The sequence below is a fragment of the Stegostoma tigrinum genome, chromosome 5 (assembly GCF_030684315.1).
Source record: "Stegostoma tigrinum isolate sSteTig4 chromosome 5, sSteTig4.hap1, whole genome shotgun sequence".
Lineage (NCBI taxonomy): Eukaryota > Metazoa > Chordata > Chondrichthyes > Orectolobiformes > Stegostomatidae > Stegostoma > Stegostoma tigrinum.
The window spans coordinates 98933869-98958892 of NC_081358.1; the positions used below are offsets into that span (position 1 = coordinate 98933869).

A 25024-nucleotide genomic window follows, 5' to 3' on the forward strand; every position below is an offset into this window, starting at 1 on the left:
TCATATTTCAAAACTATTTATTTTTGACAGTTTGCTGGTGAAATAAATCCCAGTTCGTTCTTTTCTGTAAACAGAATTTAGATTGAAATGTCAATTCACTGTAAGGTCTCCACTTTTCTTTGTATTGCAATAATATACTTTATTCATATAAGGAAATCTTTATGTACATGCACATTTACTAAAGCAGTTCACAACCACACAGAGAATAAAACAAACACTGGGGTTTAACCTTCTCGAGAGTTACAACTCCTCGAAAGGCGTTTTTTTGATTATGCTAGATACTTGGAACCATTTACATGTATCTGAGGCATTGAGAGGGTCCAGTAGCTGAAAGGGCTCCTGTTGTGCTTTGGCAGAAAGACCTTAGATGATGTTCTTTCCCAGCTGTGCCTCAGCAGCAACTGCCCCAGGCTTCGGTGCATCCCTCAGCCCACTATACTGGATCTTGGAATGTGCCAGTCTGCAACACTCGGTCAAGGTCAGCTCTTTCAATTGGAAGACCAATGGGTTTCAGGCAGACCAAAGAGCATCTTTCACTGAGTTGATGGTCCAACAGGCACAGTAGATGTTTGTCTCGAGGTGCATCCTGGATAACAGACCATAGGGCACTGAGTCCTGTGTCACGGAACTGCTGGGATGAACCCCAACAAAAAAACCACTGCATCTCTCTCCATACTTCCATTGCAAAGACATGTTCCAGAAGTAGATATGTGACAGTCTCTATCCCCACCCCTGCAGCTGCTTCAAGGACAGTGTGTAATGGTGTAGAGAGTCTTGGCATGCATAAAAGATTGAGATAACAAGGTGTAGAGCTGGATGAACACAGCAGGCCAAGCAGCTGTGTTCATCCAGCTCTACACCTTGTTATCTCAGATTCTCCACCATCTGCAGTTCCTACTATCTCATAAAGGATCTGACAGCTAATGCCCTTCTCACCACCAGCCAAACAACATCTTGGTGCTTGTTGAAAGCTCTGGTGATGAGGCTTTCTGCCAAATGACTTTGACAGTCTGCTCAGGGAACCACCTGACAAATCAACCCTCTCCTTTTCCCAAAGGGTTTTGAGTGTGTAACGTGCTGATTATTTCCGAATGGACTTTTGATCAAAGGTGTTTCTCTTCACAAATTTCTCCACAAGGGACAAGTGATATGGGATGTTTCAACTACTTGGAGACCTCCATGGTGCTGAGGCCAGATCTATTCCTTTTAGCACTAGGGACAGGTAGAACCTGAGTAAGTAGGGGCACTTTGTGTTTTCATATTGAGGGTCCACGCACAGCTTGGTGCAGCCACACACAAAGGTGTTGTAAAGTACGTTCTTTTCTTCTTTGTCCAGCACTTTATACATGGTGTCCCTCAGACCCGGTCCATCTTCGAGCCCCCAAATGAAATAAATGATCTCCACACATGCCTGACAGTCAGCCAGCTCAACAATAAAAGGTTGGAATCAGCCTCACTCAGTATTGGGACATTTATTAAACAGAGTGACGATGCAGCAGATCCTGTGATTTTGTATTGTAAGTAGCCTAAGGCCCTAAAGCCAAGCTGACAGTGATTCCTGTAGGGATGGATCAGAATCTCTTCCTGTCCTTGTTCCACACAATGGGTGGGCTGGCATTCCGTTTGCTTGAGGTCGTTGTTTATTTAGCGTTGATAACTCCAGCGACTGACACATTGTTGGCTGACAATTCATAGCTTATCCATGCTGAGTCTGCAGGCCCCTCCTGTGCAAACATGCAATGATCAGTAATTAACTCGTAGTAACTGTACCGAGCCATCCCAAAAAGCTGCAGAAGAATTGAGAGACACTGGGTGCATTGTTTCAGCAACATTTACTCTGATTTCTCTCCTCAAGGATCTGCTCTGTCTTTTCCAGAAATTTCTGTTTTGTTTCTGATTTCCAGCATCCGTGGTTCTTTCAATTTTTTGTTTAATGCTTTCAGCCATTGTTTATTCTCCTTCTGCCTTGTCCTCATCCCCCATCCATCTGGAAAAACCTCAAAATTTACCCCTTCTCCGAGCAAGTGTTCACACTTGCTATTTAGTTTTATGAAGCAAGTTTGGATGAGATAGCACTTGTTTAAGTTATATATTTGGGATCAGTACATATATAGATGGGCCAAATGGGTGAGAAAGGTTGTAGCAGTTACTGCCCAATGTGGAAAAATATAAAGTTGTCCATTTCAAATCTGAGAAAAACAAATTGGAACATCTTCTTACAGGTGGGAAACTGTGATAAGTGGAGCAGGAAAAGGATTAATGTTCCTTGTGAGCAAATGACTAAACATTAGTGCATAGATGCAAAAATGCAAATGGATTATTGGCGCTTATTTCAGAAGGTTGGAATGCAATTGGGAGGAAGTTATATCTTAGATTAATCTTCATGTCCTGGTGAACTCAAATTTACCTCAGCATGTGGCTCTTCAGAGATGTGAACTGGATGGATCAGGATTATGGCAGTGGAATTGGAAGGTTATTTTTCAAATAAAATGTGGTTTGCCAGACACTTTTTGATTGCATGATTCTTGCGGAAAATAGCCTGAAATTTTACTAGAATTTCCCCATCTTGCAGATGAGAAGAAGGTTTTCGTCTGAGGGCTTCCAATACTGACCAGCAGACATCCAGTGGAAGGACAGGAGGTCAACTATCCCACTGCCTAAAATATCTGCAGCAGACTCTAGAAGTGCAGCCTGTGAGTACTCAGCATTCCATTCATGCTGTCTCAAAAGCGTAGAGGTCAAGAGGACAACATTGGTTGACCCTGACACTGCTGCATTGCTCACAAAGGCATAACTGTTCTTAAAGGAGCACCTTCACATAAAAAACATGCGGCCAATTCTTTGATTTATTTTCCATTAGCTAACCTGTGCCAGTTCTACTATTGCAAATCTTAAATATTTTAAATACTTAAATATTTCAAGTTATTTTCTTTGGAACAGATGTTGCCTGACCTGGTGGGCATCATCTGTTTTTTTAATTTCAGATTTCCAGTATTATTTTGCTTTTGTATTGGTGCATTAGTTATATTTGTTCCCTATTTATTAAGAGACCTTAGACTAGTAATCCATAATTTCAAATCCTACCACAGTAGTTTGAGAATTTAAATTCAGTTAAAAATTCTCATATGAAAAGATGAAATGTGACTGAATGGGTTGAATTGCACCATGGAGTCATTGAGTCATCCAGCACGGAAACAGACCCTTCAATCCAACTAGTCCACACTGACCATGTTCCCGAACTAAACTATCCCCACTTGCCTGCATTTGGCCCATATCCCTCCAAACATTTCCTATTCATGTACTTATCCAAATTTAAATGTTGTAACCATACTTACATCCACTACTTCCTCTGGAAGTTTATTCCACACATGAACCACTCTCTGTGTAAAAATATTACCCCCCATGTCCTTTTTTAAATCTTTCTTCTCTCACCTTAAAAATATGCCCCCAGTTTTGATCTCCCAACCCTAGGGAAAAGACCCTTGCTGTTTACCAGCAAATCAATTGGGAAAGTATGGCAAGATTTGAAAACTGAGATTCTTGACATAAAGACAGAATGTCCAATTTTGCGCTTTAAGTTTGAATGTCACAACAAGAATCCCATTGGTGGGTGACGTATTTGATTACATTATTACCTTTGCATTCCTCATTTATGTGCGGTTGGCTCACCTCCATGTAGAGAAATAAGATAGTGAGAATTCTCAACATGAATTCTGAACAGGTCCAGTTCACCTCTTGCTCTCTGGTACTCCATCTTGGCAGTGATCCCCAATATCTTGGGGTGCCAGTTAAGAACAGGATTAGGCTATTCAGCCCCTTGAACTTGTTCTACTATTCAGTGACATCAAAGCTGACCATCCTAACATAATCCACCTGCTTGGCTCTTTATTCCTTCTTACTCTGAGCTGGCAATAATTGACCTCACATTTAAAATGCCTAATGGAGAGCATCTACTGCTTTTGTGGGACAGACTTTCATACACTTTTGTGTGGAAAACTATTTTGAACTGCAGTACGGTCTGGCTCTGATACTGGGGTTATGCCCATTGTATGTGTCCCACATGTGAAAAAGGTTGTGCTGTACCCTATCAATTTCTTCAAAGTCCTAAAAAAAATCTACTGAATCACACTTTAACTATACATTCCAAGAAACACATGGCCAGTTTGTGGAATCACTCCTCACAATTTATTCCTGAAACCCTGGCAACATTCAATTAAATTAGTCTTGCATTCCTCCCCAGGCCAATAAGTCTGAAGATAGTAAGGTAGTCAGACAGAACTTGAGTATTGCTGATAAAGTACAGATTTTGTTAAAGCTTTTTGCCTGCACTCACCACTACAATTCAAAAGAAAATATATTCAAAGGGAAGACCAACATTTATTCTACGTGAGGAGTGAGTGTTGATTTGTTGGCAAGTGGACTCTGAACTATGCTGACAACTAATGTCAGATGGTCAGTCAGGCTCACAATGTGACACACTTGTTAGATATTAACACACCAGTTCTTTGCAGTCAAAAAGACACGTTCTGTGTTAGCTTCAAACCAACAAAATAGATAATAGCCACTCGAAGGTCCATTTCAAAAGGGTAATGTCTTGAATCAATCAGAGTTAACCTATTTGGTTTAAAATTTAAACAAAGATTTTTACACAGAGAGTGATAGTGCCTAGAACACACTGCCGGAGGAGATGGTTGAAGCAGATAAGATCATAACATTTAAGAGTTATTTCGACAAACACATGAGCAAGCAGGGATTACAGGGATACGGATCATGTGCAGGCAAATAGGATTAATTTGGAACGGCACTATGGTTGGCACAGACAGGTTGGGCTGAAGGGCCTGTTACTGTACTTTCTTTCCCGTTCTGTATTCTTGTTCTTGTTCTAAGCCTGGCGATCAACTGTCAATTATCATTACCACAAAGGATAGTAGAAGTTTGGAACTCTATTCCACAAACTACAGATGATGCCAGATCACTTGTTTAAGTTTTAAAAATGAGACAGATTTTTTTTTGTTAACCAAGGATATTAAGGGATATGGGCCAAAGGCTGCAGATCTGCTCATGATCTCATTAAATGTTGGAACATGCTCAAGAGGCTGAATGGTCTACTCCTATTCCTCTGTTCGTGTGTCCTATGTTCCTTATTGTTGCATTCTCCATGGCAATGGCATAACCAATCAATTTCTACTTGCCATTAATCAGCAGAATCTCTTCCCTGTAATATAAATGTTCATCTTCCCTTTGAATTGATGTCCTTGTGGATTGTACTGAGAAGAGCAATGTGTGTCTTTGTTTCAGTCATGTCCAGCAATGTTGTGCCCCCAGTGTTCTAAGCGTAGTCCAACTGTGGCTTTGTATAACTGCAGCAAAACTCCTCCCCATTATAATCTGGACTTCCAGGCAGAGTAACAAATCATTAGCCATTTTCAATGTTTATTTGCATTTTAGTTATCTGTGCACTGAAACCTGTTGGATTGCCGTCCACAGTCCATAACTTTACACTATTAAAAATGTATTAAGAGAAGGTTTATAGGATGATCCCTGGTATGGGGTATTGTTTGAGCAGGTTTGGCTAAACAGGTTGGGAGTCCGTTCATTGGAATTTAGGAGAATGAGGGATGATCTCATTGAAACATAGAGAATTGCTAAGAGTCTTGAAGCAGTAAATGCTGAGAGAATGTTTCCTCCCATGGGAGAGTCTTGGATTATACGGCATAGTCTCAGAATAAAGGGGTGCCAATTTAAGACCGAGATGAGGAGGAATTTCTTCTCTCAGTGTGCTAAGAGACTTTGAAACTCCTTGCCACGGAGAGAGAGCGCTGTGAGGATGGAGTCCTTGTGTATAATCAAGGCAGATTTCATTTCTTGATTAGTAAGAGAATGTTAGATCAACCATGATTCTACTGAATGGTGGAACAGGCTTGAGGGGCCGAATGATCTCCTCTTGTTCCTATTTCTTATGGTTGTTATCATCTTATCTATCCTCTCTTTGGGTCAAAATAGAATGTCTCAGATAGCTATATTGAAATCCATCAATTTTGTCCATACAACTTAGCAATATCTCTTTGTAATTTTATGTTCCTAACTACACAAAATCAATTAAAATTTCTGTTATTGGCAAATTGAATTATACTACAGCTTTAAATGCACTTGAAAAATGCTTAACTGTAATGTATAAGGTGTATGATAGTAAAACACATTAAATAAGTACAAGTATTTATTTATCACGTCAAGTATAGGCTAATATTGGTTATACTGCATCATAATCTGCACTTTGATTTTTAGAGGCTTGGTCCTGTTTGCCATTGAAGCTGCTGGTTAACTTGGAAACTTCTTTCAAGGAGAAAATGTTAGCTTTATGATGGCCTGTTTCAATGAAATTTGTTAAACAAAGTAACTGATGTATGTGCATTCATTACATTTGGCCAAGCTATTTTTAACCTGTTCTGCCTGTTTGCTTTCTTGGATCTGGAGTGCTTTATCCATCTTCTACGTGAACCTGCTCAATGTTTCCCCTGTTAGTGGCAGCTCTTTGGCAACTCTGTGTAGAATCAGGCAGATTGCTCCCTAAACAGTGTTCAGCTGCTGCTATGCTTCATAAATGTAATTTCTTAACCAAACAGGCACCTGTATCCTTACATGATGTTTGCATGACACCTGTTGAAAGGAAAATGCTACTGCAGGGCATGGAAACAAGAGGGCTGGAGGCTCACCTTGTTTCTTTTGTAGAACGCCTATAGAGGGGAAAAAGGCCATTTGACCTATTGAGTCTGCACCAACCCTCCAAGGAGAATCCCATCGAGTTCCAGCCCCCTACCCTTGCCCATAACCCTGTATTTTGCATGACTAATCCACCTAACCTGCACATCTTTGGACAGAGGGAGGAAACTGGAGCACCCAGCAGAAACTCATGCAATTACAGGGAGAACATGCAAACTCCACACAGATAGTCACCAAAGCTGGAATCAAACCCAGGTTCCTAGTGTTGTAAGGCAGCAGTGCTAACCACCAAGCCACTGCTGTCCATTTGTACTCAAACTTAACACAGTGTACACCCTCTAATTGAGAGACCTGAGTTGAGCCTGAAATTGGGTTTTGGACCTCATCTTATTAATTTTGACGACCTGTTGTCATGCCACACTTCCACAATCAGCTTGTCCATTTTAGAGATCTAAAGTAGTACAGTTAATATTGGATATTTGGATTTTCAAAGGTGTTTCATAATGAATCATTTAATAAGCTTGTTAGAAAAACTGAATCATATGAAATGAAAGGGAAAGTGAGAATGTGGATGTGAAATTGGCAAAGAGACAGGAAGTAGGGTATAGTAGTGAACAGTTGTTTCCTAGGCTGGAGAGAAGTGTACAATGGTGTACCCAGGGGCTAAGTATTGGAATCACTACTATTTGCAAAATAACAATATAACCTGGACTTGGACAGAAAAAAAATTCAAAATTTGAAAGTGATGTAGTCAGATTGTTGAAATAAGTAGATACATGGAAGATGCAGTTTAACACAGAGAAGGATGAAGTGATGCACTTTTGTAGAAAGAAAAATGAGAAGTGATATAAAATAAATGTTCCAATTTTAAGCAGACTGCAGGTGACTAATAGTTTTGGAGGTTTCAGAATGGATTGTGGAGGCTGTTTAAAATAAAAATGGTATCCTGGGCTCTGTAACACAGGAACTATTAGAGAAACAAAGATATCACGCTAAACCTTTACAAAACAACATTTTGTAAAGGATGCAGAGGGACTTGATAAAAATCACCAAGGGCTTCAGTTATGTGAATGTCTGGTGACTATCGTTTGTTGCTCTTGATTAGAGATTTGATTGAGATGTTCAAAATCATGAAGGATTCTATAAGAATGAATTCAGGAGAGATTGTTTCTAGCAGCAGAAGGATTGTGGACACCGATTCAGATTAAGGTTTTCAAGTATTTCAGATAAAAAGGGAGATAAGGACAATGTGTTTCATTCACTGAGTTGTTATGATCTAGAACGCAGTGTATCAAAGGGTGGCAGAAACAGATTTTTAACGAAGTTTCAGAGGCAAGGGAAAAACACAAAGAAATGTGACTAATTAGATAACTTCTCCAAGTGGCCAATTAGCTTCTTTCTGTTGAAATTCTGGAATCCCTATGCAACTGCATTGACAAAATCAAACCTCAGCTAAGTGCTGAAGAAGGAGTAAGAGAACAGGAGGGTTTGATCACAGCAGGTAGTGGCAGTCAGGAAATGGGAGGAATATTCCTTCTTCTCCTGGCTCCACATGAATTTCAAAAGAGCTGAACCTTTTGGTGGCAAACACTGGCTAGACTGTATTTGCAGCTAATGCAAGGAATTAGCCTCATGGAGTCATAGGGATGTACAGTGTGAAAACAGAACCTTTGGTCCAATTTGTCCATGCCAACCAGATATCCTAAATTAATCTAGCCCCATTTACCAGCATTTGGTCCATATCCCTCTAAACCCTTCCTATTCATATACCCAGCCAGATGTCTTGTAAATGTTGTGATTGTATCAGCCTCTTCCACTTCCTCTAAAAGCTCATTCCATACACGCACCACACTCTGCATGATAAAGTTGCCCCTTAGGTCCCTTTTAAATCTTTCCTTTCTCACCTTAAACCTATGCCCTCTAGTTTTGGTCTCCTCCACCACATCCTGGGGAAAAGACCTTATCTATTCACCCTTTCCAAGCCCTTCATGATATTATAAACCTTGATAATGTGGCTCCTCAGCCTCCAATGTGCCAGGGAAAATAATTCCAGCCTATTCAGCATCTCCCTATAGCACAAACCCTACAATCCTGGCCACATCCTTGTAAATCTTTTTTGAACGCTTTCAAGTTTCTCAACATCTTTCCTATACCTGGAAGACCAGAATTCCACACAGTATTCCAAAAGTGGCCTAGCCAATGTCCTGTGCAGCTGCAACATGACCTCTCAACTCCTATACTTGATACACTGACCAATAAAGGCAACCACATCAAACGTCTTCTTCACTATCCTATCTACCTGCAATTCCAAGGTCTCTTTGTTCAGCAGCACTTCCCAGGACATTACCATTAAGAGTACAAATCCTTGTCCTGATCTGCCTTTCCAAAATTCAACACCTCACATTTATCTATATTGAACTTCATCTGCCACTCCTCGGCCCTTTTGCCCATCTGATCAAGACTCCATTGTACTCTGAGGTAATGTTCTATGCTTTCCACTACACCTCCAACTTTGGTGCAACCTTCAAACTTACTAGCCATACCTCCTTTGTTCACATCCAAATCACTTAAATAAATGGCAAACAGCAGAGGACCCAGCACCAACCCTTGTGGCACACCACTGGTCACTGTAGCCTGAAAAGCAACCCTCCACCAATACCCTCAGTCTTCTACCTTTGAGTCAGGTCTGTATCGAAATAGTTAGTTCACCCTATATTCCATGTGATCTAATCCTGCTAACCAGTCTACCACTGCCCAGTTTACCTCAGAGATTTCATAGCAGACATTAGCATTAGCATGTGTCAGTGCGTTTTAGTACGGTATCAGTTATTTGGAATGCTGGGCCAAGATCCTGCAGAATTTTGTTTTAAAATTTATTTTTCCAACTGGAAAGTGTACTCAATAATGTCTATTTTGCATCTCATGATTCATTTTCTGAACACTCTCTGCCCCCAATGCTTCATGTTTATAATGTAATATCTAATGGCACTGTGTTCCCATGCCAGAAAGCCTGGGTTCAAGTCTTACCTGCTCCCAAGGTGTGTGTAACCTCTGAGCAGGTTGATTAGAAAATATCTATAATATGTAGTGATGCAAGTTAGAGTAATTAAAGACAAACTTTTGAGCATGAAAACATGAAGCCAGTACAACCTATGAAAATCACAGCTAATGGATTTGCTGGAGGTGCCAACTCCTTGCAGGACTTTGATCAATGAGCTATTAGTTACCCTCCTGTACTTTTGCAAGTGTCCATTAAATCATAGAATATGTCAGAGCCTCTTTCATCTTGCTTCTTTGATAACACTCTTAACAGTGGAGTTGTTGGGTTGGAGCTCTATTCCATGAGTTTAAGGGCATTATCTTCTCTTATACTATTATAATGCAGGCAAAGTAGTCAGGTGTTGTCCTTTGAAAGAGAGGTTAAACTAAGATCACATCTACTTGACTTATGTGCCTCTTAAAGAATAGCTTTCATTGAAGCATAATAGGTTTTATATTTGGACAGATAAGATCCAATGGTTCAAATTGCATTCTTTGTTTGAACAGCTTCTTTATGGAAGACCATTCCACAAAATCCCTTTTTGACTTAAAAATATACTTTATTAATAAAAAATCTCTTTATGTATATACATTGTCACAAAAGCAGCTTGTTTCTTGATCAAGTAAATAAACAAAAGTGGAATTTGACTCTATCCAAATAAAACCAAAGACCTCTCTTACATACACAATACTAATATCTACATATATGTGAGGCACTAAGAGATCCCCATTTACCTTCAGCAGAAGACCTCAGACAGTGGTCTTTTCCCATTGCACCTTGGAGGCAGCTTCCCCAAGCTTTAGTGCGTCCCTCAGCACATAGACCTAGACCTTGGAATGTGCCAGTCTGCAACACTCAGTTGGGGTCAACTCTCTGTCCTGGAAGCCCAACCCCTTCCAGTCAGTCTCACCAGAAACTGAGCAAGTGATGAAACGCAGTTTGATTTCCCTTCCCATGCTATCCCAGATGGCCCCTATCTCAGTTGTACTGGTAGTACAGAGCAAGGCTAAAATCTAGAAAGGGTGCTCTAATCTGTATGATTCCGCTCTACATGATTATCAACTGAAGCTTTCTTAGGATTGGCGGGAGTGGGGAATTAGGTTGTGCATGTAGCAGAGAAGGAATACTAATGTCTGCCCTAGCAATTAGGTTTGAGCAAACTACTATCTACACCTTTGCCTTCATTGAGCATTAGCAGGGTTTGGTGCCTGCATGGGCTATAAATATAAAATGATTCCATTTATTTTTAGGTTATTTCTTCTCAAGACAGTGTTCCTCAATTGGTGAACAACCTTCATCAGCTCAAGGTAGGAAAAAGAGGCATATTTAATGGCATTAGAAATGATTGTCTTATGCAGTGTTTACCATGACTTACATTATTTCAGTTTTTTAATGCCCCTTCCATTTCCACCTCCTCCACATTGCATACTGTCCACAGCCAACTACCTGCCCAGCTTTGCTAATACTGTCCCATAAAGGGCCAGCAGCGGGATTATGGAGATGGTCTTCTAACTCCCTCCCGAGACTCTTTCCCCCAAAGTTTTGTACCTCCGCTTGTCCTTTTAAGAGACATTAAGTGACACGAGTTTGACATTTGCCATATTGGTACTAAGTTTATATTCACTGTCCATCACAACGACCCAAACTTCTCAAAAACATTGTGTATCTATTGTTGACCTTTGGACATTGACAGACATAATTAGGCCCAATTCCATGGATCATCTCCAGTTGTAAAGAGAAAATCAATACATCAGAGAAAGGTTTGAAGAGATTAGTTTGTGTGATTGCCTTAATTCATCAAATCAAATTTGTTATATCTTAACCTCATATCTACATCCTTCCGATGTTCAATTCAAAATCCTTTCTCTGGATACAATCTGAGAGACGTAAGTGTATGGTCTATATCCTCACCCTTCAGATGGACATGACAGGAAATTATCACTTAGCTGTGACAGTGATATGTTCTTAGTTGCAAAAGAATCTGTGATATTTTAATATTGTATTTGATCTGGTACACATGGACCTATAAGTACCATCACTGTTTGTGTTTGTGTGTGAAATTTGCAGTGATTGAATTAACCAAAATGTTTTAAAGGGGAAGCTTGTCATCAGAAGGCTAATTACACGAGATCTATGACAATTTTCAGCAATGTTATTCATAGAATCCCTACAGTGTGGAAACAGACCCTTTGGCCCAACATGTCCACACAGACTTGCAGAGCATCCCACCCAGACCCATCCCCCTATAATCCACCTAATCTACATATCCCTGAACACTATGGACAATTTAGCATGTCCAATCCACCAAGCCCGCATATCTTTGGATTGTGGGAGGAAACCAGAGCACCCGGAGGAAACCCACACAGACCTGGAGGGAACGTGCAAACTCCACACTGACAGCGGCCCAAGGGTGGAATCAAACCTGGGTCCCTGGTGCTGTGAGACAGCAGTGCTAATCATTGAGCCACTGTGCTGCCCCACCGCGCTGTTATTGATGAAAGCATCGTAATAGCACAAAGCATTAACAAGTCACTTACAAATGGCTGGAGTATGACAAGATATTGTGTTGAGCCCTTTGGATCTATCTCATTTCCAAAATGATGATGCTTACCCTTTAAGACATTTTTTTTTGCTGTGCCATTAATACGCAGGCATGCTGGTATAGCATGGAGTGGGAATTGCTACTCACTGAACATAGACAACACACTCATCACTCACTCACATAGGCAGCACATAATCTATTATGGATTCTACACAATCAAGTAACTCTTATGAGTATAGATAGCAAGAACAGCAGATGCTGGAGTCAGAGACAAAACAGTATAGAGCTGGAGGAACACAGCAGACCAGGCAGCATAAAAGGAACAGGAAAGTTGTCGTTTTGGGTTGGAACCCTAAGAAGGGTGCCAACCTGAAATGTCAACTTTCCTGCTCCCGGGACACTGCCTGGCCTGCTGTGTTCCTCCAGCTCTATATTGTGTTAACTCCTATGAGTAGTTCTGCAGTCAGAGTTCCAGATGCCTCAAAAACAATTAAGCAAACACTAGAATATTTACCTGCAATTATTTGTCCAATACTCAACCCTGGGCAACTGACTTCATAGAATCCCTAGAGTGTAGAAGTAGACTATTTAGCCCATCGAGCCCATATCAACCCCATGAAGAGGATCCCACCCATGACAACCCAGCCTATCTATCCTATCCCTGTAACCTTGCGCTTCCCATGGCTAATCCACCTAATCTACACATCTTTGGACTGTGGGAGGAAACCTCTACAGACACAGAGAGAAAATGCAAATTCTGCATAGTCAGTCACCCAAGGGTGGAATCAAACCCAGGCTTCTGGTACTGTAAGGCAACAATACTAACCATTGAGACACCATGCTGCCCACTTCCACCAATGCCAGATTCCTTATTGTTTGATTTGATCCCTGTCTCAAATGATCCCTCTCAACTCCAGCTTTATCTTACTCAAATCTAGTTGAATGTATGATTTCATCTCGTCAATATTATTCTACTGATACAATCTGATTAACTTGTTTGCAGAGGCATTATTTACTCCTTTTGATGTTTTAGGTTGAAGTGTTCCTTTTGTTTAAAGTGTCAGGAACACTCAGTGCAGAAAACTCAAAAGACTAAACAGTATACTGAAGGGATAATAGGATCTGCAGATGCTGGAGAATCGACATAACAAGGTGTGGAGCTGGATGAACACAGCAGGCCAAGAAGCATCTCAGGAGCAGGAAAGCTGACGTTTCAGGCCTAGACCCTTCATCAGAAAAATGATCATTTTTCTGATGAAGGGTCTAGACCTGAAACGTCAGCTTTCCTGCTCCTAAGATGCTACTTGGCCTGCTGTATTCATCTAGCTCTACACCTTTTCATCTAGTATACTGAAGGCTTAAGGTCTCATACCTATCCTCCAGGAGGCTGCCTTACACCTGTTTTGAGTTCCCAAACTGTCAAGTGTAAATGCCACTTAATGATGTGTATGATATCATGTTCAATTCCAGAATCTTATTTTTGTCACTCTTTATTTTTGAACATTTCTGAGGTATCTCTACTCTTTTGAAGTTTAGGTCCAGAAAATAATTTCCAAGAAAAACTCATTGTCTGTACAAAAGTGCCATTTCTAGACTAGCATTTTAACAGGATAAGAGTTGGAATAATGTAAAAGTGCTGCTTTCTGTGATATGAAGAGGTCCTCATGAATTTTAAAAAGACTGAGGACTGTTTGCGGTGTATAGATAATCATCTCTCAACAACCCAGACAGCACGATCTGTGCCAAAAGTGCTGGGCAGTGGTACAAAAGTACTTTTCTTCTGCCAATCATTTATGCTTTAAAATTACTCATTACTCTCAATTAACAATTTGACCTCTTTTTTTTAACATTAAACCGCATGGCATGATACAACTCAATAGTGGTGTCCATAAATCCTCATACATAATCTTGTTTTACTAAAGATGGCTCAGAAGATGAATGTGATCCAACAATCAAGTGTTACTCAGAATCTGGAAAATGATCTTCTACCACCACCTCCACCACCTGACATACTCGAGGCTGCTGTCAAGCCAAGCACCACAGTAGAAGAGCACCCACAAAACATACCACCACCTCCACAGCAAGCCTTTGCCAAGTTTCACCAGCAACGCCAAATTAATGAATTGAAGAGGCTTTACAAGCACATGCACCCAGAGCTTAGGAAAAACCTACAGGAGGTGGTCAGTGAGGACTGGGCTGAGGTGTTGAATGCCGAGCAGGCTGCTGCTGCATTAGCAACTGGTACACATGGCTTTGGCAACACAGTGCTTCAGACTGAGGTCCAGTCTATGCGCTGGATATTTGATAACTGGCCTTTGGACACCATTGGAGATCATCAAGGGGCTAAGAAGCTGAAAGATGAAGAGACCATTCTCAGCGGAGATGTGAAAAACACATCTTGGAAGTTTGAAAACCAGACAATTAATGACATCAGCGCCCAGTATTCAGAATTTTCTGAAAACTCCGTTGATGGAAAAGAGCAAATAAAGGGTGATGTCCGCACAGCACTGTGGTTGTTTGAAACACAGCCCATGGATTCCTTGAATAAAACTTACTCCAGTGAGAATGATCTCCAAGAAGCAGTCCTAAAAGAGCCTGTGCGGAAAGGAGACGTAAAAGGGGCAAAACTATTATTTGAGACCCATCCATTAGGCGATTTGGGACGTAGCAACTCTGTGGAAGAAAGCAGCATATTGCAACTGCGCTCCGAAATTCAGGAACTGAAGGGTGACGTAAACAAGACAGTGAAGTTATTTGAGACTGAACCATTATGTGCCATTCGAGATACTGTCGGGAACATCCACCAAATTAAATCTATTTGCAGGGAGGAAGTCCAACACAGCGGCAATGTCCAAAGTGCTCGCTGGTTGTTTGAAACTCAACCCCTGGGCAGCATTAACCAAGATCTTTCAAGAGTAAAGATCATTCGAGGCATTTCCCTGGAAGAGACTCAACAAGGTGGTGTTGGCAGAAAAAGATGGCTGTTTGAAACACAAGCATTGGATACCATCAAAGAGCAGACCGAGGAGTCAAATGACAAAGCTAGTGTTAAAGTAATAGAAGGCGGAGATGTGAATAAGAAGTGTTGGCTCTTTGAAACTCAGCCTCTTGACACACTGAAGGAAACCCCTTCTGAAGAGGTCACCAAAGAAGAAGTAATTGGAGGCAATGTGCGCAGCAGCCTTTGGCTGTTTGAGACACAGCCAATGGAAAGCTTGAAGGACAGCTTTGAAGTTGGTCATTTAAAGAGAGTTGTGACAGAAGAAGAGAAGGGAGATGTGAAAAAAAGAACCCGTATTTTTGAAAGCTGCTGTCTGGACAGTATTAACAAGGAGCAAAGTGAGACCTCCGATACCAGCAAGACGTTGGAAATACAGAAAGGAGATGTCAAAACTTATAAATCTCTATTTGAAACTCTACCTCTTCATAGTTTTAAAAATTCAGATGAAATCTCTCCTGAGAAGCAGACTGAAGTGTTAGCAGGACACGTAAATGAGAACAGAGCTCTGTTTGAAACCATCCCTCTCTATGCTATCATGGACAGTGCTGGTCACTGCCATCAAGTCAAGACAGTAAGTCGAGAACAAGTTGTTAGTGGTGATGTCAAACATTATAGATGGATGTTTGAAACCCGCCGACTGGATCAGTTTGATGAAGACACACAAAATGTGGAATTAGTTAAAGGCATCACGAAAGAGGAGATCCATGCTGGCAATATGGAGACAACACGGTGGCTATTTGAGACACAGCCCCTTGATGTCATACATGCCAACATAAATAAAACAGAGATTCAAAGCTCTGACTACAAAGATGTGGTAAAAGGTGATGTCAATACATGTAGATGGCTGTTTGAAACACAGCCAATGGATGCTTTGTATGAAAAGTTAGAGACCAAGCAAGAGGATGAAACCCAACTAAAAGGCAATGTCAAATCATACACATGGCTTTTTGAAACACAAGCATTGGATAGTATCAATGAGAAAGGTGAACAGCAGCTCAAGGTCTTAAGTGCAAACCACGATGATGTTAAAGGAGTAGATGTGAAGACCACAAAGCATCTTTTTGAAACTGAACAAATTGGCAATATGACCGGTGGGCTGGATGAGGCACAGAATATGAGATACACAAGTGAGGTGGACATTCAGTCAGGGAACGTGTCGAGAGTGAAAGAAATCTATCAAAGCACTTCACTCAATGAAATAGGTGATGTGGTCGAAAATGTAAACAGCATCAAATCCATGCCACTGGATGCTACGCAGTCAGGATCAGGTTGTGTACACAAGTTCACCTGGCTGTTTGAAAACTGCCCAATTGACTCCATTAAAGAAATGACAGAAGAACACACACCCAAAAATACAATCACTGATATAAAGGGAGGTGATGTTTGTGGCAAAAGATTTGTTTTTGAGACCCACTCATTGGATCAGATAAAAGATAAAACTGATATAATGGATCTCAGTTCAAGAAAGGAAGAATCTGTTGCCAAGGGAGACGTGAAATCGTGCACCATGCTCTTTGAAACACAGCCCCTTTATGCAATCCGAGACAAGGAAGGCCAATATCATGAAGTTACTGCAGCGACAAAGGAGGAAATTATGAAGGGAGATGTAAGGGGTACTAGGTGGCTCTTTGAAACCAAACCACTGGATACAATCAAGCCAATGGATGAGGTGTTCGTGCTCAGAGCTGTTACGCAGGAGGATGTGCAGCACGGAGATGTGACAGCAGCTCGATGGAAATTTGAGACCCAGCCTTTGGATTCAATCAAAGATGAAGCACGACCAGGAATTAAAGTGGTGGACGAGGTCCAAGGAGGAAATGTACAAGCAAGTAAGCAACTCTTTGAAGGGCAGCAGATAAACCGCAAGTATGTAAGGATGGTCAGTGTCAGTGACGTTCAGAGTGGAGATGTCAGAACATCAACTTGGCTCTTTGAAAATCTCCCCATTGATTCCTTGAAAGGAGCAGCTGAAGAAAGCACATGTGCAAAAACTGTCCACAGAGAAGACGTACAGAAAGGAGATGTGAAAAGGTGCACATGGCTGTTTGAGTCCCAACCATTGGACAGCTTCAAAGATTCAGACACTACATTGAAAAATGAAACCAAAGAAAGAGTGACAGATGCTGATGTGAAGTCTACAACATGGTTGTTTGAAACAACTCCCCTGGATACATTCATTCGTGCTCAATGTAGCACAGAAAGTGCTGATATGACAGAACAAAGTGTCCAGACAAGTTTACAGACTTTATACAATTGTAAAGCTATTTTGTCAAGGGGACTTCTCATTGAATCAAGTGAGGTAGGCATTCTAAAAATGGCCAAGTATCAACTAATGAATCACAATGGCCCGCATATTCTAAAAGAAGAAGTTATCGGTGGTGTCTTGCAGAGAATTCTGTGGCAGTTGCTTCAGAAGAAGGAATCCCTCCACCCTGAAGGGATTGTGCTGAAGGAAGATGGAAGTGGGAGAATTTCTTCACATAAAGTTCAGCTGTTCTCTCATTGTGAAGGAGGTGTGAAGAAAGATGGAGACATTGCTAATGAAATTTATAACCTTCTTAACCAAGACGGTAAAGTCAAAAAAGGGATTTTGATTCAGGAAACTGAAAGCAAAATTGCTCAGATAACTGTTTATTCACTGGTTAATCGTCAACAAAGTGAAGAAGTTGAAAAAGAGGTTATCAAAGGAGATGTAAAATCAACCATTGATAGTCTTCTTGCTTCTACTAAGCAGCAAACTACATCAATGACAGTAAAACGTGAGGAGAATGAGAAAGGGAATGTCCAACTGTACACAACATGCATTGAATCAGGCACATTGGACTATCTCAAGAGGGACCAAGAGGAAACTGATGATTCTACAGTTTCAGCACAGAAAGAGGAAATTGTACGTGGTGATGTAGAAGGTGCTATAAGGAATTTGAAACAGAGTGGAGGACAAATTGAAAGGACAGTTGATGATATTGTACCAGGAGATGTCAAAGGAACCAAGAAATACTTCTTAACTGAACCACAAACTGCCCATGATATTGTTCAGAAAGAAGATATTTTAGGTTGTAATAGCAACTCTATTAATCAGTTCTTGGGGCAGGCTGCAAATCAGTCCACAGGGGTGGAGAATGAAGAACTTGTCACTGGCGATGATAAGGCTCCACCACAATCAGTGAAGAGTGTAAAGTACCAAACAAGACAGCTGGACACGGAAGGCATTGTCCATCATAATACGAAGGACACTTTGGTTACACTGCAAGAATCCACAAGTGATAAGAAGGGGATGAGAAACGGGCAGCATTCCGAACCTTTTGTTCACTTGCTGGGTGGTGCCTCCCGCGCAGTGCCAGAGGTGAGGGCAGAAAATACAGCAGGTCAGGACCTTCAAGTAGCAATGGAGAACCTTAGAGAGGTTGCAGCTGAAGCACAGACTACCCATCACAAATCCAGCACACGAGAACAGTTCAAGAGTAGCGCACAAAACTCAGCAGCATTTCAAAGTCATCAAGCTACTCAGTACAAGACTTCAACAGAAAAGATAAAGAAAAATGTACAAATGTCCACGCAGCAGCAAGGCAGCATGATGCCAAGGCATCGGACATGCACCCAAATGACTGTCACTCAACCCCAACAGCTGAACAGCCAGCAAAATACTCAACAGGTCAGTGCGTATGAGGGACAAGGACATTTTCGGTCAGATTCAGCTTACTCTAATGAAGGTCAGAAAGGTGAATATTTAACAAAGGTAGTTAACAATGGCAGAACTGAAATAGGAGCTGCTTCAGAACATGTGCAGACTCTTGGTCAGTACTCGTCCACCAACTTAGAGGAGGAAGATTGGGCAGTGGCAGATCAGGAGATAATTGCCAAGGGAGATGTAAAGTCAACCATCCAGTCTTTAAAACATTCAGTGGCAGAACAGAAGTCTGTCAAGAGGGAGGAAGTTGTTCGAGGTAACTTGGAGGCAGCTCTCCATTCTCTGGGAAAAGCTAATATGAATGTTTCCAAAGGTGATTTTAAAACTGCCATGATATATAGAACTGCAGGCCAGTCACATTCAAGTGACAAAATGAAGAGTGGCGTTAGAACTGATTGTAGTCGAGTTTCGCTATCACAATCTGACACTGAGTCTCCTCCTCCATTTCCAGTGACGGAGCGCCCTGTACTCTCGAGTGAAGCTTGTGGCCAACTGTCTGTGGAGGCCAGACCCTTTCCCTGCAACCGGTCTGAATCTACTGCCGTGAAAAAGCCAGCAAATTCTCAGTATCCTCCACCTCTTCCACCCAAGGCCCACGAAAGAAGCAACGTCTTGTCTAAACCATCGATTGCACCAAAACCACACACGATACCACCTGCCCGGCCAATGCAGGCAGGCAAACCCATGCCACCTCCCAAGCCAGAACATTTGCCATCAATCCATTCTTCCCCAAGTCCAACTAATCCACCAAAGAGCTATGCATCAGCTGTGCCAATACCAAACCCATTGCTTTCAAAGGGATGCAACACCCCAGGGTTTATGCTAATGGGAAAGCCTGGCAGAACATCAATCCCTACAGAGGATGTCCATCCATCAGACTGTCAGCCTGGCCAACAGAAAAGACACTGTGAGCAGTCTCTATCAGAGCAAGCATCCAGCACAATGGCATCTTACACCAAAGTATTGAGAACTCCCTTGCAATTGGCAGAAGAGAAATACAAACAAACAAAGGAAGGACACAGCAAGCCAACTGTCATGGTAATTAACCCTGTGGCACACGTAGTATTAAAGGGAAACTCTTCTGGAAACCATGTTGAGGCCAATGGCCCAATGAAAACAGAACAAGAAATTGTACCAAAGGAACAGACTGTTGCAGAAACCCAGCAGGGATTCAAACAGTCATATTCCCAGCAAAGTATGCAGAGTGCTGAAATGTCTCAGGGATCTAAAGCTGCCCTTTACACTTCTGGTACCCAGGACAAACAAAGCTCTCCTCAAATGAACCAGGCTAGCAGCTGGAAAGAGGATGTGACAATGACAGAGACTATGTCTGCTTTACCAAAAGAAGTTGAAATTATGCAACCAGAAATCACAGCCGCTGGTAAAGCGCAAAAGAGTTATCTGCAGCCTCGGCCAAGCCCAGAGTTGTACCCACAAGAGTCATTCAAAGTGCCCTTTGAACAGCAGCCAGCCCAGAGTAGCCAGTACAACAGATGCATGGGTCAGCACGGATTCAGTACGCAGACGGTAGCGACAAATCGCCAACAAGGGCACCTTCACACAGAGCAACAGCGCACCCCACAACCAGATGCAGTTGTAATGCGCGGGAAGCGGCAGCAGGGGAAAGAGACTGAAGATGATCGCAGGAAAAGGTTATCAGTTCACAAAGAGGAAATAATGCGAGGAAATGTGAAGGCGGCGATGGAGATATTTGAAAATTTGAGAAAGCGAGAAGAGCTGCACAAGATCTTGTCTCAGGTTAAAGAGTTTGAAGAGGAGACTTTTCAAGTGAATGTAAAAGGTCTGAAAAGTTTGTTTGAGAATGTGCCTGAATGGGTGGTGCCTAAGAATAAAGTGGCTAAGCAACTGAAACCAACTGATCGACAAAAGGATGAATTTCAGAATCAGCCTAATGTAGCCAAGGATGAATTGGAAAGTCTGTCCTCCATGGAGCTTGTGTTTGAAGACCTTGAAAGGGCAAGTATGGAAATCATCTACCTGAAAGAACAGACACTGGCGAAGCTGCTACACATCGAAGAGTCCATTAAAAAGGCTCTCTATTCCGTTTCCAATCTGAAATCGGAGTCTGATATCGTGGGACTCTCCGGCCTTTTTCGGGAGTCACTGGGGGTTGCTTCAAGCTCCCCATCTGGTAACATTAAGAAGATCAGTCTGGTCTCCAGCAAATCGAGTGCAGAAAAAGCCAAGGAACGTAAGGAGGATCAAATTCGAAAAGAAATGTTAAACGATTCAGAGAAACAAGTGTTAGATATTCCAGCCATTCCGGCTCGTGTGAGCACTCCATCATCTCCCTCCTATATTTCCATTGAATCAGCAGCTAGAAAACCGACAGGTTCCTTAAAAAACAACCCACCAATCGCACCAACAGAAAGTATGTGCATTTCTCCTGCTCCTCAAAACGAGCACGCTGCACCATTATCTCCAAAAGCAACAACCTACAATGATTTTCAGAATCCAGTTCTTTGCAATGGACACCAGGGTGATACAGCAGAGAAGGCAAAGCATGATGCTGTTGGCAGCAAGAACTCAGTGCCAAAAGACACCAATGAGTTAATTCAAACTGAGGACAGAAATGGAAACAAAATTGCCCCTATCAATGCGTCCAATGGAGTCATCCCCTTAAGTGGATTTAAAGGCAATGTTTTTGAAAGAACACAGACGCCAGTCCCTCAGAGAAGCAAAAGTGTTGTAGAGTTCAAGACGGGACCTGATGGAGGTGAGATAGTCGGTACGAAGACTGTCATGGAAAAATATGAAGAGATTGATCGATTTGGAAACAAAATCATCACATCAAAAACCTCAACCACAGTCACAAAGCAATCAGAGTCTAGAACCTCATCAACATATGAGGTAGTTCAAGCACCACCCAAGTATGAGGTTGCTACTTCTCCCCGTATGGGTAGATACCTGCAGAACCCATCAAAGCTAGCAGAAGATTCATATTCAAATGCTAAGGAAAGCGGGGCCATGTTTGTTTCCATTGGCAATCCCAATTCGGTAAAGAAATGTTAAATATTAGAGTCACACTAAATTCTGTTAAATACAACCTATGGCACAGTGGTCAAGAAATATAGAGCTGGGAAAAGAACATCCATGGAGTTGGAAATCTGAAATAAGAATCAAAAAGGTGCTGCAAATGCCCAGCAGGCCTGGTCAATCTCTCAAAGGATGGGTTTGTATAACACGTCTAGGTGGATAGAAGTTAATGGAGGACCCACGCAAAAAAGTGCCAAACTCACTTAATATTTCAAGAAGAACAAAATGGAATTTTGAAGTGAAGATCAAAATGTTCACATCATGCTCATCAGCTTCTGAAAAGAAAAAAAAGATAATGTTGGAGATTTAGAATACTTTCCAGAAATCAGCTTCTACTCACAGCCCGTAATCACAATGTTGACCATCATTTCCACATGTTGCTGCTCTTAGGACACTATTCCTTTTGACAATGTGGTTTTAGACTTCATGGGGGGTCATTTTAACTTTGGGCAATGATATACAATGTGTTTGATTGAATTAGCCACTCATTTTACAGCTCTGTTTATTTTTTGACACTGGATTAGAAAGTCTTGAACTGGGGGCAATTCAACATCATCTGTTTCATGCTGTCTAAGTTGACATTACCTCCTTGTGTGTCACATATCTCCAGGGTTTTCTGGTTTTTGCTGAAGAGTTGTAGTGTTGTGAATGCAAATAGACCACAATTTTGAATCACTATTCAATTTTTCTCCTCAAATTTCCTATTTTGTTTCTACATCCAACAATGTATCAGTTTCTTTAAGCTCTTTGAAAGTCTCTTTCTGCCTTGGAACTGTTTTTCCTGTTTGCTAAGTATTTTATTCACCTCTTTTTTATTCCACAGCCTGCCTTAATAAACATTTTTAATATTTTACTAGCTTTTTCTGATTTCTTTTGCATGAAATCTGTCTCGGAATGTGTGACATCAATTGTAGTCTTTATCTGAATCTTATTTAAACATTATTTTGGTATCTTCACTGTTGGTCATTAGTGCTGGAATTGATTAATCATTTTTTAAAACATCTCCAATTATTTGGTTGGTAAATGTATTTTCCATTGTGAAATCAAACCTTTAGACAAAGGCTCCTAGGTTTGGTTCTGGTTTGTTGCACAATTCATGGATGACAGCAGGAACAATGATTGGGTGAGCCCCTTAATTGACCTTTAACCATAAGGAGAGGGAACAACCCAGGTGTGGATAATGGTCCAGTTCCTAAACAGTAAAATGTTTGAATTTGGCCCACTTAGATTTAGAATTAGAATTAGATTTAGGTTTTATTGTCAAATGTACCCTAGTACGGGACACCAGAGTACAGTGAAATGTGTACAATGTCGCCACACTCAACAAAGTACCTAGATACAAAATCTTAGTTACAAAAGTATAAAAATAAAGAAATAAGTTAAAAAGTCAAACATTACAGTCCTTTCTGAAGCAATGGGCTTGCAGATACTCCAAGCTGAGCTTTCCCCAAGATGCCTCGCTCACCCCTGTGCTGGGCTAAGACCAGCCTGTGCTTGCCAGCTCCGACCACTGCTGCTGATCTCCATCAGGTACACCAGGCTTCGCTGCCGCTGCTCACAAGGCTTCAGCCCCGACTGCCGCTGTCCTAGTCCGGGCTCATGATGGGCCCCAGTCGCTGCCACGCTCTGTTGGCACGTTAGCCACTTTGTGCTTTTCCCTACCCTCCTGGGCGCAAGATGATTGAGAGCGCCTGAAATTATCTTCTGTAACAACCAGTCCCCAGGCAAGGTTGTCCAATTTTATCATAGTTCCAGATCAGAAATTGTCTAAGTTGTCAATTTCATCAGGGGCGAGTTATGAAATAGTTTTGCTTTTTAGTTTCCACATCCCTAACCCATCCCACTTGCTTGTATCAAGATTAATTTAGAAAGGATCTCTTCCTTTGGGATCCCTTTATTCCAGGCCAAATAAATTTATATTTCCAAGAGAAAATTTACTCAGGCGTCTTGAATTAAAGAAAAGAATGTGTTAATTCATTACTGAACAGGAGAACAAATAACAGCGCAACACACATACAGATGCATTAGGAATGAGATAGTGAGTCTTAAAATGATAATAGTTTAAAAAGTTATAAGGATCAGTCAGAGTTCTGTGAACAGTAGACAATGTGGCATTGTGATCATGATCTTGAGAGAAACCACGAGAATAGCTATCGGTGGATGGTTGATTTTTGAGATATGTGGCTTTTTTTTTTGCTTTTGACCTCTTTCTTGTTGACAGTGAGTGGCTTGTTACACTCAGAACAATAGATTATCTTTTACATTTTGCCTACAGTGCAAGGATGTTTAATGGCTATTCCATAGCTGTGGCTTTCACAGAACATTTGTCCACTGGCACACACACAGATCAGAGGTCCCTACAGGGTGCTACTTTTCAGGGGTTCACAATTAATCTTAGTCAACAGTTAGTTCCATGCTCAGAAGTTACAAGATCTACCAAACTTGATTTGCAGTCTTAATTTTGAAAAAGCCTTGTCTGAAAATTCTATATGTTCACTTGTTATTTTTGATTCATGATACTTCGCCTTGTAATAAATGATACTACCCCTTATAGTGAATGAACTTCCCCAAATAATGGAGAAAAAGAATAAAATATCATTCCCACCCTTGTCCTGGGTGTCTAAGAATGTCTCTTTGAAACATTGACAGAGAATCTATGCTGACATGAATTCCAGAAATGATTTTTAAATGACACAGCTGGAGGAACAAAATCCAATGGAATACGTTCTGGATGTAAACTCTTCCACAAAAGTTAATGGCCTGTAGTCGATATAATCTGTGGTCTCTCTCTGCACATATTTTGGACATACATGTCAAAGTGTCTGACAGCCTGAGACTTTTCTTCTCTACTGTAAAGATTCATTTCTGATGCTTGTTTAGTTTTATTTTTGACAAATAACTAATTGGTCTCTCTATTCCTAATTCATCTTCCTGAAGGAGGACCACCCCCACTCCAATGGTTACATTGTATGTTTG

General features: G+C 41.3%; 1 protein-coding gene across 4 annotated transcripts in view; it reads left to right on the forward strand.

The window, feature by feature from the left end:
* Positions 1–24657, forward strand: part of LOC125451934 (xin actin-binding repeat-containing protein 1-like) — a 36359-nt gene extending 11702 nt beyond the window's left edge. For 2 of the 4 annotated variants that reach the window (XM_048529693.2, XM_048529689.2), the window contains exons 2-4: positions 2573–2693; positions 11011–11067; positions 14225–24657. In XM_048529693.2, coding sequence (XP_048385650.2) covers positions 14225–22024 — 7800 coding nt within the window. In that variant the 5' untranslated portion in view covers positions 2573–2693; positions 11011–11067 and the 3' untranslated portion in view covers positions 22025–24657. The remainder of the gene's footprint in view (positions 1–2572; positions 2694–11010; positions 11068–14224) is intronic. The other 2 variants (XM_048529695.2, XM_048529696.2) reach the window with 2 other exon arrangements.
* Positions 24658–25024: the final 367 nt, after the last annotated feature.